This window comes from Cydia fagiglandana, chromosome Z, assembly GCF_963556715.1.
Source record: "Cydia fagiglandana chromosome Z, ilCydFagi1.1, whole genome shotgun sequence".
In the NCBI taxonomy this organism is placed as follows: Eukaryota; Metazoa; Arthropoda; class Insecta; order Lepidoptera; family Tortricidae; genus Cydia; species Cydia fagiglandana.
Window position 1 is genome coordinate 4692521 of NC_085959.1, and position 23329 is coordinate 4715849.

The window sequence follows — 23329 nt, forward strand, 5'->3', positions numbered from 1 at the left end:
TTTAGTTGAAATTTGGTATGTAGATAGGTATTGTTATGGGGAAGGATATAGAATAGATTTCAACCTCAAAGTTTACCCTTACGGGGTGAAGGCAGATTTCAACCCCAAAGTTTACCCTTACGGAGTGAAGGGTTTATATGGGGAATCAGTAAGAAGTACATTGTGTAACAGATGCCCCCAGATACTTATTTCAGGATTTTTAATAGTAAATCACCCCAACCCTTTAAATTAGGGGATGGAAGATTGTCATATGCAACTTACAAAAAGACGTAAAATCCCACCAAAAACATTTTGATGCAAAATGTTGCCCAAACGAAACCATAAGGCTTGCACTGTCAAAAAGTTATCAGATCTCTTGCCAAGCTTCTAACTCTACAAGCCCTCTAACTTTACTAGCTCTACACCAAAAGTATGTGGCTTGGCCGTTTCGTTTCTACAAGAACTATTGTATGTAAGTATAACACAAAAACCGCCCAAATGCGAGTCGGACTCCAAGGGGTCCAAGGGTTCCGTACATTACACAATTTTTAACAATATATTTTTTTTAGAGAAAAGTGAGTAAAATGTCTTTAAAAAACCCGTAGGGATCGGAAAACTAGGTACTTAAGTCCGACTCGCGCTTGACTGCACATTTCTAATAGGTTTTCCTGTCATCTATAGGAAAAAAGCTAATATGTGTATTTTTTTCATAATTTTAGACCCAGTAGTTTCGGAGATAAGGGGGGGGGGATGGTCATTTTTTGTATTTTCTTAAATAACTTCTAAACTATTTATTTTAAAATTTTGAAAAAATATATCTAAGATTCTCACAATGCGCCCCTTCATTTGATATATTTGATATGATATGATTTGATATATGAAGATATAATTTTTTTTCTTCTATTTATCATTCATCTCAAAAGTGACCCCTTTATTTGAATTTCTGTTATTTACTTTACATGTATGCCCTTGGGTTATAGACTTACATGTGTATACCAAATTTCAACTTATTGGTGCAGTAGTTTCGGAGTAAATAGGCTGTGACAGACGGACAGCCAGACACACGAGTGATCCTATAAGGGTTCAGTATTTTTCCTTTTGAGGTACGGAACCCTAAAAATAATGAATTAGATAAATTTTTCACCTTATGCCCATGTGGCGGTAGCGAAACAGCCAAGCCACATATTTTGACTAAGGTGTAGAGTTAGTGAAGTTAGGGCTTGTAGAGTTTGAAGCTTGGCTCGACAAGACTGTGCCTCCAGTGTAAAAGGGTTAAACTCAAAAAATGAAATTTTTCAGTATGGCTGAAAAACGTTTCATACCGTGTTTTCTCTGCATTGTTTCTAAAAAAAATAGGTTTTTGTTTTTAGTTTAGATAGTTTAAGTCGTGAATTATAATTTTTCATTTAAATTAATCTGACTTATGTGAAAGTAACGGAAATATTGGCTTTCAAAAACAACTTAAATCCCTTTTCACAAAAATTATGAATGTGTGAAAAGGTTAAACTGCACTTTCTCTAGTGTTGCTAAAATCTTTTTGAACATTTGTATTGTGTAAAGAAACCATTTTGGGAACTAAATATTGCATTTTTTGTAGATTGATGGTAAAAAAGACAAACCAAAAAGAATAATATCAATGTAATTAAAGAGTGACTTAATATATTTAATTACTCTGTTGAAATTGTTAATGGTTACTGAACCATTCACAATTTCAACAAAGTAATGTTGTACTATAGTAGTGTTGTACTGACAACAGGGCAGTTGTACTTGTTTGTCTTACTTTACTACTTTTTTTTATTGTTGCACAATTATTTTATAATCAGCCTTTTAGATGTCTTTACTTCTACAGGACTTTCTTTTTGTTATTTGACTTCCACCGTTTTGCACAACATTGACCAACTAAAAAAAATATATGGAAAGGAATCTAAGTGAACATTAACCATCATCATTAACTCAATTTAGCGAAACTAGATGGTGAAAAACGGTCAAAGTAAATTATTTATACCCCTTTACACATAATGACGTCTTAAAAAATGTTTGTGAATAATAAAAAAACTTAAGTTTTAACGTCATTCACGAACTAGACTCGGTAGTTGAGATAGATCTAAGTGAATTTTGATTTTTTTACACCTAATGTTTCTTGAAATGTATTTTATTCACTAAGATTAAACTTTAACCATCGTTCGTAACACGATTCTTAAGTTACAAATTTTTTAAACGAGATTATATAAAAATAAATCGTTTTGAACATAATGGTTGTGATTTTTGGAAAAGTTTAATCGCTTTGCACAATCGATATCTCAGCAATTAGAAGTCATAGGGCAGTGGGTGTCAGCACAAAAGATGTAGTTTCATGAAATAAACCTTTTACTGGCAAAATTTGTAATTTGGCCAAACTCGAGTTTAACCCTTTTACACTGGAGGCACAGATTAGAGATCTGACAACTTTTTGATAGTGCGAGTCTTATGGTTTCGTCTTGGCAACAATTTACATGAAAATGTGTTTGGTGGGATAATTTTTTACAGTATAAATATTTATTCGTAACAGTAAGTATTATCTTTTAACATAATTTTTACAGTACATCTGGTGCTACATTACGACACCGGTGCTATAATAAGCACATTAAAACACTCCCGTTGGCCGTGTTTTAAAATTCGTCACTCGTTGCAAAATATCTATTTTTCGCACTTCTATCGTAAATACCTACCTATGTATTAACAAAAAAAAGTCACTTGTAAATAGTACAAGGCAGTACCTTTAAAAAGTATAAGTGCCTCAATGTTATTAGACTTTTTGATTCTTTAAAACGTCTTTAGGTCAATAAAGCAAGTGAAACATTATTAGAGTTAGACCAAGAAAAGTCTGCAGCAATTTTGACAGCCCACGCAGTGCAAGTGTTATTTATAAGTCATAATTTCATAGAAGTTTCTTCAAATCGACCTTATTAATAAGAGATTAAAAATATTCAAAATATACTTAAAATATTTTAATCTAATATTTCATCTCATACGTTCAATAAGGCCCGGGACTGGACCTTTTTACCTGCACTGACAGTGGGCCTTCTAAGTAACAAGTAGAAATTCAGAATAATTGGGAATAATAGGGAGCAACTGCTACTTTTGAATGCTGGGCCTTGTTACCCGCCGGGCCTCATATGCCTGCACCTCACCTACTTTATTTATTTGTTTTACAAGGGGAAAAGTTGTTTATTAACCGCTCGTGCATTTTTTTATTAAATAGGAGGCAAACGAGCAGGTGGATCACCTGGTGGTTAGCGATTACCGCCGGCCATGGACACCCGCAACACCAGAAGGGTTGCAAGCGCGTTGCCGACCTTTAAGATGGGGGTCTTTGAAGGTTTGAAGGTCGTATCGGACAGTTCATTCCACAGTTTGGCTGTGCGAGGCAGGAAATACATTCACAAATTCAAACATTCTAAAATTGAACCACGAGCGTAGCGAGTGGTTCGTAAAGTTGAACCTTGAGGGTAGTGAAGGTTTCAAGGGACGAAGGTTAAATAAAATTTTCACCACATCAGCTCGTAAAGGCCCTCTTGATTGTTCGAAACGCATAAGAAAAGTGGCATTTAATTTGATGCAAATTTTGAGTTGTTTCCGTAGGTAAATAGGATCAGTTGGTTGGTAATATTGACGTTAAAATGATAAATATTGAATAACGTTAGTTTGAAATTGATTTTATAATAAAGTAAATATTATCGGAGATGATCGCTCTTAAAAAATATATGTCGCTAGTCATTTATAACCTAAAAGCGCCAAATTACGCAAAATTATATTGAAATGACACCAGTGTATTGAATTTGAAGAATATTTTAACAAGGGTAGTTATCTGTATGACAATGCACCTAAAATAATTTTCAAATGTATCTATTATTTCATTTATTTCTATACTTAACACGATAACGAATTCTACGTATACGAAACCGCGGGCAATCCCTAGTACATATAGAAATAAATAAGGGAAGGTAAGTTTCCATTAGTGTACTGTGTAAAATAACTATTTACCATTGATAATAATTTTATAAACGCTTTGCGTATTTTTAAGGGCACCGCGCTAACCGCTAGCCCGCGACCGTCGATCGCTGCCCCCTGCCACGGCGCACAGCGCGGCGCGCGAAAACGCCGTGCGTTTGAAATGTAACTTAATATAAGCTCGGAATGCATACTTACGTATCAGTATTTAGTGTCGCCGTGATTTTATATTTCTAATCTTTTGTGTGAGAAGTAAGATCTTTATTATGACCGTGTAATATTAACTCTACAAACTTTAATCCAATATTGGCTATACTGCTTAACCAGAAATCAATATCTAGACAAGCACATTGTCTACATTTCTAACTTTTTACATGTATACTAAGTTGATAGATAATATCGTAATTTTGCAATATCAGCTACTCTAATTCTGTATTTGCATAATAAATCGTGTTTTTACGTTCACCAGAAAGCAGCTGTTCCAGATTTCTAAAAACCGAATATTGTGAATAAATTAAAGTGTTATTGAATATGTTAAAGTTTTTTGTAACTTTAATTTTATATTTACATAGTTATTTAGCAAAAATTGAAATATTTAAATATGGCCGAACGCTCCACCTAAAATTTTCTAACTTTTTACATGAATGTTATTTAACATGCTTACAATAACATATCAAAAAAGAAAAAACTTTAATGTTATCAAAACCCATTTTTGTTCCACCGCTGGTCTAATAGCCGATTACAAAAAAAAGTTATTGCAACCCCTAAGGGGGTTAAAAAAGGGGATGAAAGTTCGTCTTTGGGTGTAAATTTAATTTTAAGCTAGGAACTTGAACTTTTTGCAATAAAAGGTATTAAATTAAAAAACATGAAAACTAATTCAAGCATTTTTGAAAATCATCCCCCAAAGTGGTGAGAAAGGGGTTGAAAGTTTGTATGGAGATCAGATATTTTGTGAGTGCGGAACTTGAATCTTTGTATAAAGGCATAGGTACCTAATTATGAGAATACAAGAAAAGTAATTTCAGCAACCAACATCAAAACCAATTGACTTCAAACTTCATACAACTTGCTAAAAAAGAAAAGTACTTTATTTCAACATTGCTTGGATATGAAAATTATATGTACTAAAGATGTAAAATGTTGAAGATAAGATTCCACGCGGACGAAGTCGCGGGCAACAGCTAGTATTTTATAAAAATATTTTTGTCGATATTAAAATTAGTAATTTTCTAACCCAAAACTGCTTAGGAAAGAAAATTAAACGAATAAAAACGATTATCGTTTTAAAAACTTGTTATTTAAATGTACAGCGAATAAAATAATTTAAATAAATTTTCGGTTACTGATGAAGTTAAAGTGACGTCACAAAGTTTGTGTCTCCCCCCTCCCCCATGTCACAATATGTCACATTTTCTTGACCCCCTCCCTCCCCCTAAACGTGTGATGAATGGATGACCCCAAAGCTGTAGTATTTAATTTATCTCTCTTTCTAAAAGATCAGTATTACGTAAATATATAAGCTAAAATAATGAATAACAAGTTTTACATGTCTTATGCAGTGCCTATGTGTAAAAGAACAACAATCAAGACCCTAGAGTATAAAACAAATATTTGTTACATGATACTTACGTTGCAGTTACGAATTTTGACTTGAATGATATTGTTACTTGCGAACTATATGTATACATATTACGTTCAGCGATGATAAAACCATTTCAAAAATGAATCACAATAACTGATTTCACACAAAAACACTTACAGTTACAATTTAAGATGAATTATTATGATACGAGTACAACTAAAATTGTGAGTGCAAATATAGGGCGCAGATATAACTTATTAAATTTTTTTTTTGTTTCCGATAGCCAACATGGCGATGATAGTTCCATTCAGCCAAATTATTAAAAACATTTTGATGAAATATCATATTATACATACAACATTTTATTTATTTAATAACAAATATTTTTATATCATGTAATAATATTTTTTGTACGTAATAAATGTCTATTGTCGAAATAAAAAATACATACAGTTTTTGAACATCCAAACTCTTTGGCGGTGTCGTATGGATTACGGTCAGGTTTGACGACTAGTCTGGTGATTCTCATGTCATGACGTCACGCGCTCCAATTGGCGTTTGCAGTCACGTGATACTGGGCATTATTTTAAATATTTTTGATTATTTTTAATTAATTTATTACGCATATTTACACTTGCAAAATATGATTTTCAGCATTCTAATATTCTCTGCTATGGTAAAAACATAACATGTTACATATTCGCGATTCATGTCAACATGCCTATTATATTTGAGTGATATAAACTTAATACGGCCCCGACACTATCATTACCAATGACATGAAATTTCATGACGTTCCAGCGTTTGGTCCAGTCAGGTCATGACATTCCTAAATCTCCCCACACACTTATCAGTATTTCTATCAGTGTTTTCATCATTATCTTTCACGAGGAATTTTAAGTTATTATTTTCCTAACCGTTCTTAGTTATGTTGTAGTGTACGTTTTGAAGAACACAAAACCAAGACATTATTCAATCATCGATTCAAATATTTCTAACCTGTCGTAATTATACTATGTACTGTGGCAACTCTATGCCCGATGAGCCAGAAAAATGCAGAAAAAGAAATAGTTAATTAAAAAGAATATTTATTTGTTTCAACCTTTTCGTGCGTGCGTGCGCCATGACTGTGTGAAAGATTGGTAGTTAAAAAATGTATCCAAATATTTTTTTTTTATTCTTACCACGAACCGGGAATCAAACTATTCTTAAAGTACAATCAGCATCATATAGTAGGTAGCATCCAAAGTACCTATTCAAATAGTTCGGTACACCATACATACCTATTATATGGTGTACCGAACTATTTGAATACTTTGGATGCTACCTACTATACAACGCTGACTGTACCTACTGGATTCTTCTGTTATGTAAGAAGGTATACGTATTTGGTTAAGAAAAAAGGTACCTGATATGTTGGGATTGCAATCCGGTCCGGCGGATCCGGTAATCCGGCCGGATCCAGCACATTTTTCAAGATACCGGATCCGGCAAAATTCACCGGATCCGGTCTCGGATCCGGTAAAGTGAATCAAAGCGCTAAAATATAAAATAACAGCTTAAAACACTGCTAAAATTTAAAAGTTCTCGCCAATATTCGAATTTTCTCGCTCGCAAACAACAACACAACAACTTGTTTGTTAGTTGACGCCAGTCTTCTAGCCGACGAAATATGTGTAGTCGTAGCGTTGAGATTTCCGTGCACCGTAAGTACAGTCAGCAGCAGAAGTCGCTATACACTCCAGGTGCTCAAAGAGAGGTAAACGTTTAAACTGTCAAAAAGTTGTTGACTGTCATGGTAGTATTTACTTGTGAGCGCTCAACGTGTCACAAATATGTTAACAGTCGCTATTCATTAATTTCTACACTTACAACAAGTCATTGATACCTTAGCTGTCAAAAAACCAATGGTATCTAAGCGGTCAACGTGTCAAATATATCTGAACAATATGGAAAAATAGACTTTAAAGCATACAAGTATGGTCGAATATTGAATAAAAGATAGCCATGCTAATTTCAGGTAAAGCGTTTTGACAATCATCGAAAGCAGTACAGTCTTGTCATCACATACATCTATCTCACGTTTTGCCCTTCAACCATTTGACAGGAGCCTCTCGGTCAACTTACTGCAAACTATTTCTTTTAACAGAATCGTCAAGACGAATGACACATAGCAAAAGCTAACTGATGCCGAATTTAGAGCCAATTGTCAAGGCACGTCGTGGTCTCAGTAACAGGCGTTTGCTTTTCAAAGCAGAGACCGCGGGTTCAAATCTCAGTCGTACGCACCTAGAGATTACAGCTTTTTGTTTTTTTTTATTTCATTTCTATTATTAATTTGTGTCTTCTGGTTTTATGTTAATTTCGCATTAGTTTATATAATTTTTGAAGATAATGTCACATGTAGCGTATACATGTACGACTTTCCATCAGGACGTTGTAGGTTTGAACCCGCAGTGGGCGTTACTTAGATTACTCCTGTGCGGAATGCCATTTGATATTTACTACTCAAAAATCACGTTTGTTGTATGGGAGCCCCACTTAAATCTTTATTTTATTCTGTTTTTAGTATTTCTTGTTACTTATAATAGCGTCAACAGAAATACATCATTTGTGAAAATTTGAACTGTCTAGCTATCACGGTTCCTGAGATACAGCCTGGTGACAGACGGACGGACGGACGGATGTCGATGGACAGACGGACGGACAGCAGAGTCTTAGTAATAGGGTCCCGTTTTACCCTTTGGGTACGGAACCCTAAAAATGCTGGTCTCTTCGAAAACTGACTAAATTAAATTAAAGGATATGAAAACAATGCATTTTATTAATTTCAGACATCATGTTTCATAGTAACATTTATTGCTTAAGACCTACACAATCGATATCTAAATAGAAATAGTCTTAGTTTTATTTTTCAAAACGTTCGGGGTTCGATTCCCGAGCTGAGTACACATTTTTTTTAATGTATGAATGCAGTTTTTCGTGTTACTAAAATCGATGACATGATTCCTAAGAAGAGATCGGTGTATATCGTATAGTATCAGATTTTCCCATACTGGCCGATCTAAATGGGCCATCCTGTATAGTATATTTTACTACAATAAGTGGGCTAAATAAATATATTAACATAGGTATATAATATGATCAACGGTTTGGAAGAACAGCTGCATATGACAGTTAAAATAAAAAAACCGATCATTCTAGTAGAACCTACTTATTTATGGTATAAGTTTGACACTTAACGATAAAATACTTCTTTAAGAAAGGAGGTGTCAATTCGTAGTGCTACAGTATTTATTTTAAAGTTAAAGAGATAAAATGTTGATGCTTAGTTACCATTGAAATAACAACTGCTTAGCAACTGGTGGCACCCTGGCTGCTGACGTACGTGATTGGCAGTGCGTGTAGGTATTAATGACAGCAGCTTGAATTTGATTGCTTAGTTACCACTGACTTTTTAACCGTTATTGTCATTGTGATTAAATAAGGGTGTATGTGTTAAAGAAAAACTCAGAAGTTAAGGTATTTGTGACGAACTGGAAGCCTACGTGAAAATGACATCTTAGATGTCCTTATTTTTGTGACGATTGAAGTGTATATGTTTTCTTGGACACCTTGCCCGCTCAGGTATATCTGCTGCTGACTGTACTGGATTGGTTTAATATTCAATTTATTGTGTTGTTTCATTGTAATTTAATGTACATGTTCTTTCGTTTTATTTTGTACAAACCATTATAGCCCACTTTAAGACACAGGTTTTTGGGGTATCCGAAATACTAATACTTGTACATAATTATATTAATTATTAAAAAAGTGGTCAGGATTTTGCTGATTAAAACTAGTCGGGGTTTCTGCGGTTGACCTGACGTTTAGTAAAAACAATATCTGTGAAGGTTCGAAGTAAGGAGGTATAAAAAAAGAGTCCGTCATAAAGCAAGTTCGAACGGGATAGTCTTATATGGAACATTCAACCATAAACACTAAACTATTCTTTCTCAATTAGTCATAAAACTTTTTAAGCTTTACAGGCCTGATTTAGTTAATGTGTTTTATCCTTCTTACAAATACATAAGTCAAAATGATAGATAAAGACCAAAACGAGAAGATCAAAACTATTAATAGCTAATTCAGGCCAGTACTTAACGCGTTTATAAATAATGCCATAAACCAGAGAGTTTACTTATAGGATAGATGCATACTTACAACATGTTATTATATAAGGCCATATACAGAATATACAAAATAGGGATGTTGACCATATTTTAAAAAATATATTGAACTCCATGCACGAAATAAAACGCAAAAGGGAATATTACGCAAAAGTCGGCGTAGGGTCCACTAGCAAATTCAGAGGGTCTACTTCGAAATGCGAAAATCGAAATTTCGTTATCAGTCTCTAACGCTCGAATACGCAAGAGTGATAAAGAGGCAGAAAACGAAATTACGCGGTAAGCCCTCAGTATGTGCTAGAGGCGCCCCACACAGAGTATTGCGTAATATTATTCTATTTCCCTGAATAGGGAATATTACTCGAAACTCTGCGTAGGGGGCGCCACTACCACAATCCATCACAATCTGGGCGTCTACCGCGAAACACGAAATTTTGTTATCTAACCTCCCTATCACTTTTCATCATCATCATCCTCACTCTTGCATATTCGAACGATAAAGAGGCAGATAACTAAATTTAGATTTTCGCGTTTCCCGGTAAAAATATAATTAAATTGTTGTAAACAACATAAAATAAAAGGTTTTTAATGTTTATTTCATGTATGGAAACTTTTAGAAAGGGACAGAGATTTTCTTTGTGCATCGTAGTCTGCATGTTTTCCTTTTTTCTTAAGAGTCAAGTGAAAATAAACTTTAGAGCAATGATAATAGAGTAGGTATACTTCACTTATTGATTTAAATGCCAGTAATGACTCTTGTTAGTATAAAACCTTCTTCTAAAGTACTTTAAATGACGGAATGAGGGATTAGAGTGATGCGCTCCACTCACTATCAGTATAATGTCATTATTTTGACATTTCTTCAAAAATATTAAAAATGTTTAATAACTTCATTATCGTCCATCATTCTTTCTGTCATTTCTGATTCCATCATTCTAACCAATTCACTGTCAGTATAATGTCATTTCTAGTATCATTACTTTGACATAAGTCCAATACTGACGGAAATTATTAAAATAAACTTCATTACTTGCCGTCATTCCTTCATGACACTCCCTACACCAAAGAGTAAAGTAAGTATAATAGGTAAAGAGAGCCCTCTTGAAGCATTTTATGGAAACTCATTTGAAAGCGCCATCTCTGATTCTCCCCGGAAACTAAGTATGTATGTGTGCGTGTACAACTACATATGCATCCATACGTGTACTTTTGTTTTGTCCCACATAATATTAGGTCTACTTGGTCGGTTTAAAAGTCCATTTTTTGATTGGTTTCTTGTAAAAAATAACTGTATTGTTTACAAGAAGTCAAACAAAAAATTTACTTGTAAACCGCCCAAGTAGACCTAATATTATGTAGAAAAGGTTTTAAAGAGTGGAATGAATATAACAGAAACATAATAGTAAGTAATAGTAAAGTATTTTATTGCCTTCAATTTGGTATATACAGATAGTACCTATTAATAACAGGAATCTACCGCTTGCAGCTTCTGACTCTATATCCATTGTCTAAGCAGGTACCTCCATAATATGCGCTCCAGTTCCTCCCACGACGTGTCTTTAGCGGAATCAAGACGCACGATTTTTTGCAGAATGTCATAGTACATGTTTGTCGTCACCAAAATTAAAATTGCACTATTATAGTTTCGAACTTATACACAGGTCCTTTTCATCGCTATTTGCAGTGAGCGCTAACGATGGAATTTTTCATTTTTCTTTCGAGAATATCTAAACGTCCCGGCATTTTCTTGAGCACTATTAAACATTTTAAACCTCCAGGTGTTGTAATATTGGGAGGCTAATTTCCCTATTTTCGTATTTAATGCTTGCTCCATTTTTACTCGGTTACACTTTAAAATTAATAGAGAATAATTATCTTATATAATTTGTTTACGAGTTACGACATTTATTTTGGTCTGACAAGTAAACAACAGTTGCTAAGTAACCAACATTATAAATAAAGAAAGGTCTTGACAAACTAGGTATGTAACCTTATCAATGTTGTATTAATGCCTTAAAATTGTATCAATTTTATAGTGACACATCTAATGACGTAGTTTGCATAATCGGAAGTCTGCTTTACGCAATTTTTCTTTCTTTCTAAATTGACGCCATCATCCGCCATCTTTACTGACGTTAACTATGTTCCGAGTGTCCCCCCCCTGCCCTACACTATCACTAAAAACGTCATTCCGTCAAAGTAATGTCAGTATCCATGATAGTGTCGGGGCCGTATAGAATGTAACTGTGAGATCCTCGTATTTCAGCCCGTACAAGATTAGAACATTGAGCTTTATTGCTTAATATAAAAGTCTAGTTTCCAATAATTGACCTGATTATGATACGTTATGACTGAAGTTCTTTAGTGAATAAAAACGAAACAGCAGGGGTTACGCCTTACGCGTTACGCCTTACTCGACTCGAGTTGTCTCGAGTTTAATATTTTTTCCCCACCTCAAAAAGTGCACAGCGCCCGCTAAAGAAGTTTCCACTTCAAAAAACACAAAAATAAATCAAATAATAATGCATTATACCACCAGGAGCTGCGTAACAGCTGCGAACCGACCATGTTTTCACTGGAGCAGCTCCTCCTCAACGGCAGCGCCGATTTCTCGGCCCCCTACCAGGTGTGCTCCGTGCTGACCACGCTGCTCAACGCCGAGCTGGAGCACCGGCGCGCCCTCGAGCAGAAGGGGCTCAAGGTAACACGGTCATGTTCCCCCTACAGTTCCTCACGGCTCCTCGGCCCCCTACCAGGTGTGCTCCGTGCTGACCACGCTGCTCAACGCCGAGCTGGAGCACCGGCGCGCCCTCGAGCAGAAGGGGCTCAAGGTAACTCGGTCATGTTCCCCCTACAGTTCCTCACGGCTCCTCGGCCCCCTACCAGGTGTGCTCCGTGCTGACCACGCTGCTCAACGCCGAGCTGGAGCACCGGCGCGCCCTCGAGCAGAAGGGGCTCAAGGTAACACGGTCATGTTCCCCCTACAGTTCCTCACGGCTCCTCGGCCCCCTACCAGGTGTGCTCCGTGCTGACCACGCTGCTCAACGCCGAGCTGGAGCACCGGCGCGCCCTCGAGCAGTTCGAAAGTGCTCGAGTTGGAAAGTGTCTTTATAAATAAATAACAAAGATTTCTTAAAATGTAAATTTATTAAAGAAAATAATCAGCATGCAAAACATGCATTATGAATATTTTCCGCACGCATGCATCCGTCAGTTAACTGATGTGAAAACAGCTCGATTAGTGAGTATATTTTAGTTACTTCCATAGCATTATGGCATATGGTATTTTGCTTCAGAGATAAATACCATTTTTGTTCTGCAGAAGAGGGCTATTCGAGCAATATACAAAATGAACCATAGAGACTCACTTAGAGATAAATTTAAGGAAATTTACATAATGACAGTGCACTGTCAATACATTTATGAGAATATTCTGTATGTACATAAAAATATTGTAAGTTTTAGGAAAAATTGTGAAATTCATAATATTAATACTAGAAATAAACATAAGCTCGCAGTGCCCTCCACTCAGCTCCATAAAATTACAAGATCATTCGTGGGTAATTGTGTAAGATTTTATAATAAATTTCCAAACCATATTACTGAATTATCTATTAATAAATTTAATATTTATTTAAAGCGTAAACTTATTCCTAAAGCTTATACCACACAAGACTACATGAATGATAATACAACGTGGGATTAATTGTTATTCGAAATGATTATTTATTTATTAGGTATATTTGATTATTGATGAGGAAATGGATATTCGGGTGTAATACTGTCTACTTCTTTTGTTGTGTTTTTTTTTATATATTTAGATTATATTGTAGAAATTCTAGACTAATATTTTTTATAAATTTTTTTTAATGTTTGACGATCCTTTTGTGAAATTCTTAGTGTTAAATTTGATCTATATAATAAACCAATGTTATTATGGAATAATATTAACATCAATAAATGAAAATGAGATTAACATTAATCACGATTCATAAGAGCTTGTTGCTAGGCCTACACTACATGAATAAAGTATATTTTGAATTGAATCACATAAACACTCCCTCAGTCGACGGGGGGGGGGGAGTCGCCTGAAGGGCCAAAGACGAGAGTCCTTGCTTTTATTTACGAACTTAAAATTTTGCTTAAAGACAGCTATTTAAGGAAAATTCATCATGGACGACTGGGAAGGGAGGCCCAGACAGTGTCGGACTCTTACCGACTAAAAACCTTAACCCGCAATTTTTAAGCAGCTCTCTTGGATTTAGAAATTTTTTCCAACCAACCAAGATGTTGGTTTAGTACAGTTAGAGAGAAAGTTAAAGTCTTGGTAACTATTACGGGATCCGATAACTTTTTAGTGTAAATGCTTTATGGGCCTAGTCTTGGCAACACTTTACATGAAATGTTTTTGGTGGGATCGTATAGTCTTTTCTCTTCTAATGCTAAAACAAAGGGCGTATAGTAGGTTTTAGGACCTTGGGCAGCTGGAGGTTTATTTTTTGTCAATTTTGCAGGTGCAAGAGCGCCCCCAGTCGTCAGCGCCCCTCAACACGTCATACTTCCGCGCGTGGAACACTAGGGATCAAGACGAGTGCGAGTACTGCCGCTCCACCCTGTTCCTCTCCAAGGTCAGACATCACACATTCATATTATTTTTCAACACAACAGCTCGGAAAGGCTTACTTTGCACTTCAAAAACTAATAGCAAAGTTGCATTTTATTCACATGTGAGCAGGCGTGGCTCACTCCGCGATTTCGTCGCTTTGCGGTAGCTAGAAGTGCATCCGTTTTACCCCAATTTTGGGGTTTGCCATAAACCGCGCAACCTAGTGGTTATATCTGTGCTGATCGTAACAGACGCGTTTTGTTAGAGAGTGAGTCTTCTGTACCTAGTACTATTATTTATTCCGTGATGTGAGCCAAAGTACAGCCTGGCAAAGAAGAATAGAAATTAAAAAGTGGCAACACTGTAGTGTCGTCCCGTTCTCTTATACCGGGTGTGGCCTGTAATACGAGCATAAAATTAAACTATAGGCTGTACTCCTCACACTGACCAACATTTATTCAGCAACTTTTAAAAATAACTTGTGGTATGTTTTTTAATACACTTTAAAGTTTATTGTAAGACGCAATGTATTGCGAATTTTGTTATGTTTAAGGCGTGACAAGCAACGTCAATCACAATGATATGGCGTGACGATGGCGTCGATTGAAGATAATATTCATTTTGTATCAAAAATAGGGACTCTAAATACTTCATAATTTTTAAAAGTAGTTGAACAAAAGTGTCACCGTTTGAAGAGTACAATCTATGTTTTAATTATTTGCTCGTGTTACAGGCCACACCCGGTATAAATTTATTTGAAAGGGACGACACTACAATGTTGCTACTTTTTAGGGTTCCGTAGCCAAATGGCAAAAAACGGAACCCTTATGGATTCGTCATGTCTGTCTATCTGTCCGTCCGTATGTCAAAGCCACTTTTTTCCGAAACTATAAGAACTATACTGTTGAAACTTGGTAAGTTGATGTATTCTGTTAACCGCATTCAGATTATCACACAAAATAAGAAAAAAAAATTTTTGGGAGTTCCCCATACTTAGAACTGAAATTCAAAAATTTTGTTTTCAAAAGACCCATACGTTTGGTGTATCTATAGGATAGGGATAGGTCTTCAAAAATGATATTGAGGTTTCTAATACCATCTTTTTCTAATCTGAATAGTTTGCGTGAGAGACACTTCCAAAGCGGTAAAATGTGTGTTTTTTTAGCCCCCCCTCCCCCTGTAACTTCTAAAATAAGAGAATAATAAAACTAAAAAAAATATATGATGTACATTACCATGCAAACTTCCACCGAAAATTGGTTTAAACGAGATCTAGTAAGTAGTTTTTTTTTATAATACGTCATAAATAGTAAACCATTACGCAGAGAGCACAACTTCTTTTTGCTTGCAAAACATAGTTTCCCATTCCTCCAAGGACTTCAAACAAAATACAGAACTACATCACGCATTGTTTTTTAGATTTTTTTGTAAGATTTGACCGTTGTACTGCCCTACCTCACCATTTATGTTGACAATTCTGCAGCCAGTCTTGGAAAACAAAACTTCGTTGCCATTCTTTATAAGTTGGCTAACTGGTAACAAATTCGTGGCCAGCTGGGGAACACACTCTACGTTTTTAACAATTACATCGAACTCAAATGCATCCGTTTTTGACACTAAATCGCAGTCGCCGGTGCATAAAACTGTCATCTTCTGATTATTTGCAACAATAATCTCCTTGTCGCTATGATAATTGATAAACAATGTTTTTCAACCATTCTTTGTTTGTAAATAGATGTCCGCTAGCCCCCGAGTCCACATAAATATCATTTTTGCTAAAAGTTCCGCTCAAGAATACAGCACTAAACACATGCGTTTGCTTTCGCGTGGTTTTCTTATCACTCGCGGCATTTTTAGGGTTCCGTACCTCAAAAGGAAAAAAACGGAACCCTTATAGGATCACTCGTGCGTCTGTCTGTCCGTCTGTCCGTCTGTCACAGCCAATTTGCTCCGAAACTACCGGACCAATTAAGTTGAAATTTGGTACACATATGTAAGTCTGTGACCCAAAGACGGATATGTAACGTCAACAAATGAATTTTAAACATAGGGGCTACTTTTGGGGGATAAACGATAAAATTAAAAAACAAAGTTTTGAAAACTATATCGTGTTACATATCAAACGAAAGAGCTCATTTTGAGAATCTCAAGCATATTTTTCTTATAAATTTACGATAAAACGTTTAGAAGTTATTCAAGAAAATTGACAAAAAATTACCATTCCCCCCCCTCTATCTCCGAAACTACTGGGTCTAAAATTCTGAAAAAAATACACAAAATAGTCCTTTACCTAAAGATGTCAGGAAAACCTATCAGAAATCTAGAGTCAAGCGTGAGTCGGATTTAAGAACAAAAATGCGGTTAACGTTTTTTTAGGGACACAGTCGCAATGGTTTAAGTGAAACGTGATGTAGACAGCTATTGCGAAGGCCCTAGGCTGATATCCGTATAAGGCCGAAGGCCCGAAGCTCCCCAAAGAGGCGTGCCTTTAGCTTCAAGCGAGAGTCGGACTGAAGACAAAAAATGCGACTAGGCTGTATCTGGCACATAGTCGCAATGGTACTTGTAGTACAGTCAACAGCAGAAGTTGCTAAGCGGCCGAGGTGTTCAAAATTACCCTGACATGCTCTTATTGTCTTAACTATAAAGTCGCGTCCAGATCATTTTAAACCACTCTCCCGCTTAGCAACTTCTGCTGCTGACTGTACTGATTGATTGGGTTACTATTGTTACGTGTTTTAAAAAGCAGTAGGTATACAGGGTGGCTAAAAAATAAACTAAGTGTATTCCCGTTGCCAACGTGCAACCTTGAAATCGCGAAGAAAAATTTGGCTGTTTCATACATTTTGGCTGGTCCGTTTTCTATGGGAGGATACTTCTATTTTCGCGATTTCGGGGTTGGTCCCATACTAAAAGTTGCTCAGTATAATCCCAAAACCTCCTTGGCTACGGGAATACACTTATTTTTTGGTCGCCCTGTAGGTATTATCTCTCTTCGGCCTTCGCTTTTAAAACACTTTCGGAAGTTGTAGGAAGCGCGACCCGTCGGACGCTCGAGTTTTCAGCTCTACGCATTTGGACACTTGTAGGTACTATTGTTCGGCATTTAATCTTCAGAGATGTAGAGATATGCCACCACGCCAGAAAACTTCATGTTACATCTGGTTTTTGATTGACCCATTCGGGTATTTCAAGACGTTTCACTCACGTCACGTTTCACGTACAAAAATATTTTGAAAATTGTGTGATGTACGGAACCCTTGAAACGCGAGTCCGACTCGCACTTGACCAGTTTTTAGTGTTCCGTACAAAACTTTGTTCACGGAACACTTATGGGATCACTTCGATCTTGCAAATCAGTTAAATGCGTTTTTCTCGGAGACCATTTGACGTAGATACCTAAAATTTATAGCAATTACCACCACTAATATTGTAAATAAGTCAAAACCGCTTATTTCTTATTTTAGGGGGAAATTTGGGGGTTGAGAGGGTTCAGCTGAAATTATTTTTGAAGTGAAAACTTCTTTAGCGGCGCTGAGCACTTTTTGAGGTGGGGAAAAAATGATAAACTCGATTCAGCGTAACGCGTAACGTAACGCTGACGTCATGTGGCACGGACAATGTTATTCACCAAAGAACTTTAGTCATAACGTATCATAATCGGGTCAATTATTTAAAACAGGACTTTTATATTAAGCAATAAAGCTCAATGTTCTAATCTTGTACGGGCTGAAATACGAGGATCTCACAGTTACATTCTAACTTTATATCACTCACATATAATTAGATGCGAGGTCTGCAAGGTAACTTTACAATTTCTATTCAATTAATAAAAATAAATAAAAATAAAATTAAATATGTAAAAATGTCAAATGTCCCATATCGTGAACACATCCACATATTATCCACAGAAAAGACGCCCGGGTTCCGGAACGGTGAACTTAATTAAAAAGTCCCAGTCCCAGGAGCTAATATCCATATAAATAGAACTTTGTGGACAAACTATATGCCCGGGTAATCTTTATAAATGATAGTTCTAGTTCGTTTTGTCACTAAAATGTGTAGAATAAAATAAATTAATAAAAAAATAAAAAACATGACTGCTGAATTTTAAAGCGAACTGAAAAGCTAAAAATAATGTTGATATGTTAGTTAGTTTCGATTGCAGTCGGGGGACCTTTTGAATGAGAGAATGCAGTAGGTACATCAAGGCCCCAGACCGTAATTGAAATTAAATGCACACGTACCTGCAGTCACGGTCATAAATGTGCATGACCCCTTGTATTTACTGTGTATGTCCGAGTGTACATTTACATTCCAATTTAGATTCATAAAGTTATGTTACTAACATATCAACATTATATTTGAGTTTCAGTTCTAAGTATGGGAAACCCCCAAAATGTATTGTTTTTTTTTCTATTTTTGTGTTAAAATTTTAATGCGGTTTACAGAATACATCTAGTTACCAAGTTTCAACAGTATAGTTCTTATAGATTCGGAAAAAAGTGGCTGTGACATACGGACAGACAGGCAAACAGACAGACAGACATGACGAATCCATAAGGGTTCCTTTTTTGCCATTTGGCTACGGAACCCTAAAACAGTAGGCGCGAAGGGTTATCGTCCTATAAAAATATGAGAATTTCGCGCCTTTTTCTACTGACAAGATTTGCTTGACCAAGTATAAATATCTGTCAACAGTTTTTGGCTAGCCAGACTCTAATACTAATATGACATAAGTCACTCGTATGGGCATAGAGTAAGGTTGACATTGACAGCACTTTTAATTTTACTTTGAGTAAAAAAGCGACCAAGTGCGAGTCGGACTCGCCCATGAAGGGTTCCGTAGCAGCAAGTCTTCTTCTTCCTCGCGTCATCCCGGCATTTCGCCACGGCTCATGAGAGCCTGGGGTCCGCTTGACAACTAATCCCATGATTCAACGTAGGCACTAATTTTTACGAAAGCGACTGCCATCTGACCTTCCAACCCAGAGGGTAAACTAGGCCTTATTGGGATTAGTCCGGTTTCCTCACGATGTTTTCCTTCACCGAAAAGCGACTGGTAAATATCAAATGATATTTCGTACTTAAGTTCCGAAAAACTCATTGGTACGAGCCGGGGTTTGAACCCGCGACCTCCAGATTGCAAGTCGCACGCTCTCACCGCTAGGCCACCAGCGCTTCTTCCGTAGCAGCAAGTAACATAATAAAATTGCGGTTTACGATTTATGACGCATTAAAAAAACTACTTACTAGATCTCGTTCAAACCAATTTTCGGTGGAAGTTTGCATGGTAATGTACATCATATATGTATTTTTTTAGTTTTATCATTCTCTTATTTTAGAAGTTACAGGGGGGGGGGGGACACACACACATTTTACCATTTTGCTAGTGTCTCTCGCGCAAACTATTCAGTTAAGAAAAAAAAAATTAGAAACCTCATTATCATTTTTGAAGACCTCTTCAAAAATGATAATGAGGTTTCTAATTTTTTTTATTTATTGTGATAATCCTAATGCGGTTCACAGAATAAATCTATTTACCAAGTTTCAACAGTATAGTTCTTATAGTTTCGGAAAAAAGTGGCTGTGACATACGGACGGACAGACAGACAGACAGACAGACAGACATGACGAATCCACAAGGGTTCCGTTTTTTGCCATTTGCCTACGGAACCCTAAATAACGCCAAAATAACTGCATACATCCAACATAACAACCATATTTTAGGTTAGAACCACCGAAACGAAACCAACCGAGAGTTGCCGAAAATGGCCGATCGTCGTAAAATGAAGATTTTTATGAAAATTTCTTTTTCTTATTGTAAATTAATTACTTACGCATCGAAAGCGAAAATTTTATGCTCTACTTCTATTCTCATATTTAGGTAATAGATTGGAACAGTTTTTTCTTATCATACGTGCGTCGTATTCGAGAAACGTCTCAAAAACTTTTTTAGAAATTTGTAAGGCACCATCTCGCTACTTCCCTCGTGTTTATCCCGTTCAGGTTTTTCAATTTAATTTCAATATTATTTATGAATTGATGCTGACTGTACATTAAATTCATCGTATGTAATATAATATAGGTACCTATATTGATTATGTAGTTATTATTTACCAGGTGACCGGGCTCACGGGCCGCAAGTCGGCCGTGTGCCCCGAGCACGCGCTCCGCCTGCTTGAGACCAAAAAGCACAAGAACGTCGAACTGCACGCGCTCGAGTTCCTCTCGTCGTTCACGACGCACGCGCTCGAGGAGATGCTCGAGCGACTCGAGTCGCGCACCGCCGGCGAGCAGAGCTAAGCGATCAACCGGACCCCGAGTACTAGGTCAACCTTTTCAATCCCAGAAGCCTTAGGTATAAAGGACAAATACTATAGATGGTCAAGCAAATCTTGTCAGTAGGAAAAGGCGCGAAATTCAAATTTTCTATGACACGAAATCCCTTCGCGCCTACAGTTTTCAAATTTGCCGCCTTTTTCTACTAAACAAGATCTGCTTCACCAAGTACAACATTAAAGTAAACATACACACAGAATAAAATAATAATGTTACCGTACAGAAAGGAAACTTCCTACAAAACGGAAGTTTGACAGCGGTTCAGGGTCGAATCACGCTGTCCCTTTTTCCCTACTCTACTCGATACTGGTTTCGACCGTAATGCAAGCCAGGGATAAACCTCTTTGAATCCTAGATGGAGGCAAAGACCTTTAACAAAACAGTTCTCACGATAGTCACATCCTGGCTGATCTTGGGTGCAGATTTTTAAAACAAGAACCATTTTTGTAAATGTTTACGGGTTCAGATTTCAAAAATTATATTCGTTTTGGAATCCATGTGGCAGATACGCACTTTTTCGTAAAAGTCGCCATGATATTCGTATCCGAATTTGTAGGCCACGCAGATTTAAAAAATAATGTCCGTTTTGGAATCCAAGATCAATTTCAGGGTCATGCAATTTTTCGTAACGGACATAAAAATGGTTAATATAATAAAGAAAATAGGCTTCTAAGTGATATAGTAAGTTTTTGAAAATGCTGCAATCATAAATATTACCTTACAGACGCATCGGTGCGCGCGTCCACTCAAACGCCTCAGGGGCAGTCCGCCGCTGCAACTGGTCCCAAACGCCTCAGAGCAGACCGCCGTCGCAAATGATCCCAAACGCCTCAGGGGCAGGCCGCCGCCGCAACTGATCCCAAACGCCTCAGGGGCAGACCGCCGCCGCAACTGATCCCAAACGCCTCAGGGGCAGGCCGCCGCCGCAACTGATCCTAAACGCCTCGAGGGCAGACCGCCGCCGCAACTGATCCCAAACGCCTCAGGGGCAGACCGCCGCCGCAACTGATCCCAAACGCCTCGGGGGCAGGCCGCCGCCGCAACTGATCCCAAACGCCTCAGGGGCAGACTGCCGCCGCATCTGATCCCAAACGCCTCAGGGGCAGACCGCCGCCGCAACTGATCCCAAACGCCTCAGGGGCAGACCGCCGCCGCAACTGATCCCAAACGCCTCAGGGGCAGACCGCCGCCGCAACTGATCCCAAACGCCTCAGGGGCAGACCGCCGCCGCATCTGGTCCCAAACGCCTCAGGGGCAGGCCGCCGCCGCATCTGGTCCCAAACGCCTCAGGGGCAGACCGTCGCCGCAACTGATCCCAAACGCCTCAGGGGCAGGCCGCCGCCGCAACTGATCCCAAACGCCTCAGGGGCAGACCGCCGCCGCAACTGATCCCAAACGCCTCGGGGGTAGGCCGCCGCCGCAACTGATCCCAAACGCCTCAGGGGCGGACTGCCGCCGCATCTGATCCCAAACGCCTCAGGGGCAGACCGCCGCCGCAACTGATCCCAAACGCCTCAGGGGCAGACCGCCGCCGCAACTGATCCCAAACGCCTCAGGGGCAGACCGCCGCCGCAACTGATCCCAAACGCCTCAGGGGCAGACCGCCGCCGCATCTGGTCCCAAACGCCTCAGGGGCAGGCCGCCGCCGCATCTGGTCCCAAACGCCTCAGGGGCAGACCGCCGCCGCAACTGATCCCAAACGCCTCAGGGGCAGACCGCCGCCGCATCTGGTCCCAAACGCCTCAGGGGCAGGCCGCCGCCGCATCTGGTCCCAAACGCCTCAGGGGCAGACCGCCGCCGCAACTGATCCCAAACGCCTCAGGGGCAGACCGCCGCCGCATCTGGTCCCAAACGCCTCAGGGGCAGGCCGCCGCCGAAACTGATCCCAAACGCCTCAGGGGCAGACCGCCGCCGCAACTGATCCCAAACGCCTCAGGGGCAGACCGCCGCCGCAACTGGTCCCAAACGGCTCAGGGGCAGACCGCCGCCGCAACTGATCCCAAACGGCTCAGAGCAGACCGCCGCCGCAACTGATCCCAAACGGCTCAGAGCAGACCGCCGCCGCAACTGATCCCAAACGCCTCAGGGGCAGACCGCCGCCGCAACTGATCCCAAACGCCTCAGGGGCAGACCGCCGCCGCAAATGATCCCAAACGCCTCAGGGGCAGACCGCCGCCGCTGATGGCCCCTCAACCGACAATGTCCCGCTTGCTGGACGATCCCGCTGTTTGAGGGACTTTGTCGTCAACTGCCCAAAATAACCAGCCCAGCTTTGTTCCTCGCCAACTCACGCGCACAGCACGACGGCGGGCGGGACACTTCACTCCATCAACAAGAAAGAATGGGTCATACCTTTCACGAAGATGAAGGGTTCATAAAATTAATCTCGGGGGTCCATGGGCAAATAATGCTTTACGTATAAAGCTTTAAAAGGAATAGGGAGTAATACTGTAATGCAAGGGGGTAATTGCACAAAAGATCCCTATGGGTCGAAGTGTATTCGCAAGGGCCCCCGAAAACAATAAGATAAGATAATACTGCAATGTTCTGCCGCCAGAGGCAGCACTAGCACAAACTGTAAACCATAGAGTAATTATATGCACAGTTTTATGACAAATTTTCACAAATAGTTACGAATAAATATTACATTGATGCATC

At 38.6% G+C, this 23329-nt stretch overlaps 1 protein-coding gene across 1 annotated transcript in view; it reads left to right on the forward strand.

The window, feature by feature from the left end:
* Positions 1 to 20684, forward strand: part of LOC134679242 (protein Jumonji) — a 104647-nt gene extending 83963 nt beyond the window's left edge. Inside the window, exons 13-16 of the mRNA XM_063538129.1 lie at positions 12263 to 12554; positions 12587 to 12684; positions 14238 to 14351; positions 20453 to 20684. Coding sequence (XP_063394199.1) covers positions 12263 to 12554; positions 12587 to 12684; positions 14238 to 14351; positions 20453 to 20635 — 687 coding nt within the window. The 3' untranslated portion in view covers positions 20636 to 20684. The remainder of the gene's footprint in view (positions 1 to 12262; positions 12555 to 12586; positions 12685 to 14237; positions 14352 to 20452) is intronic.
* Positions 20685 to 23329: the final 2645 nt, after the last annotated feature.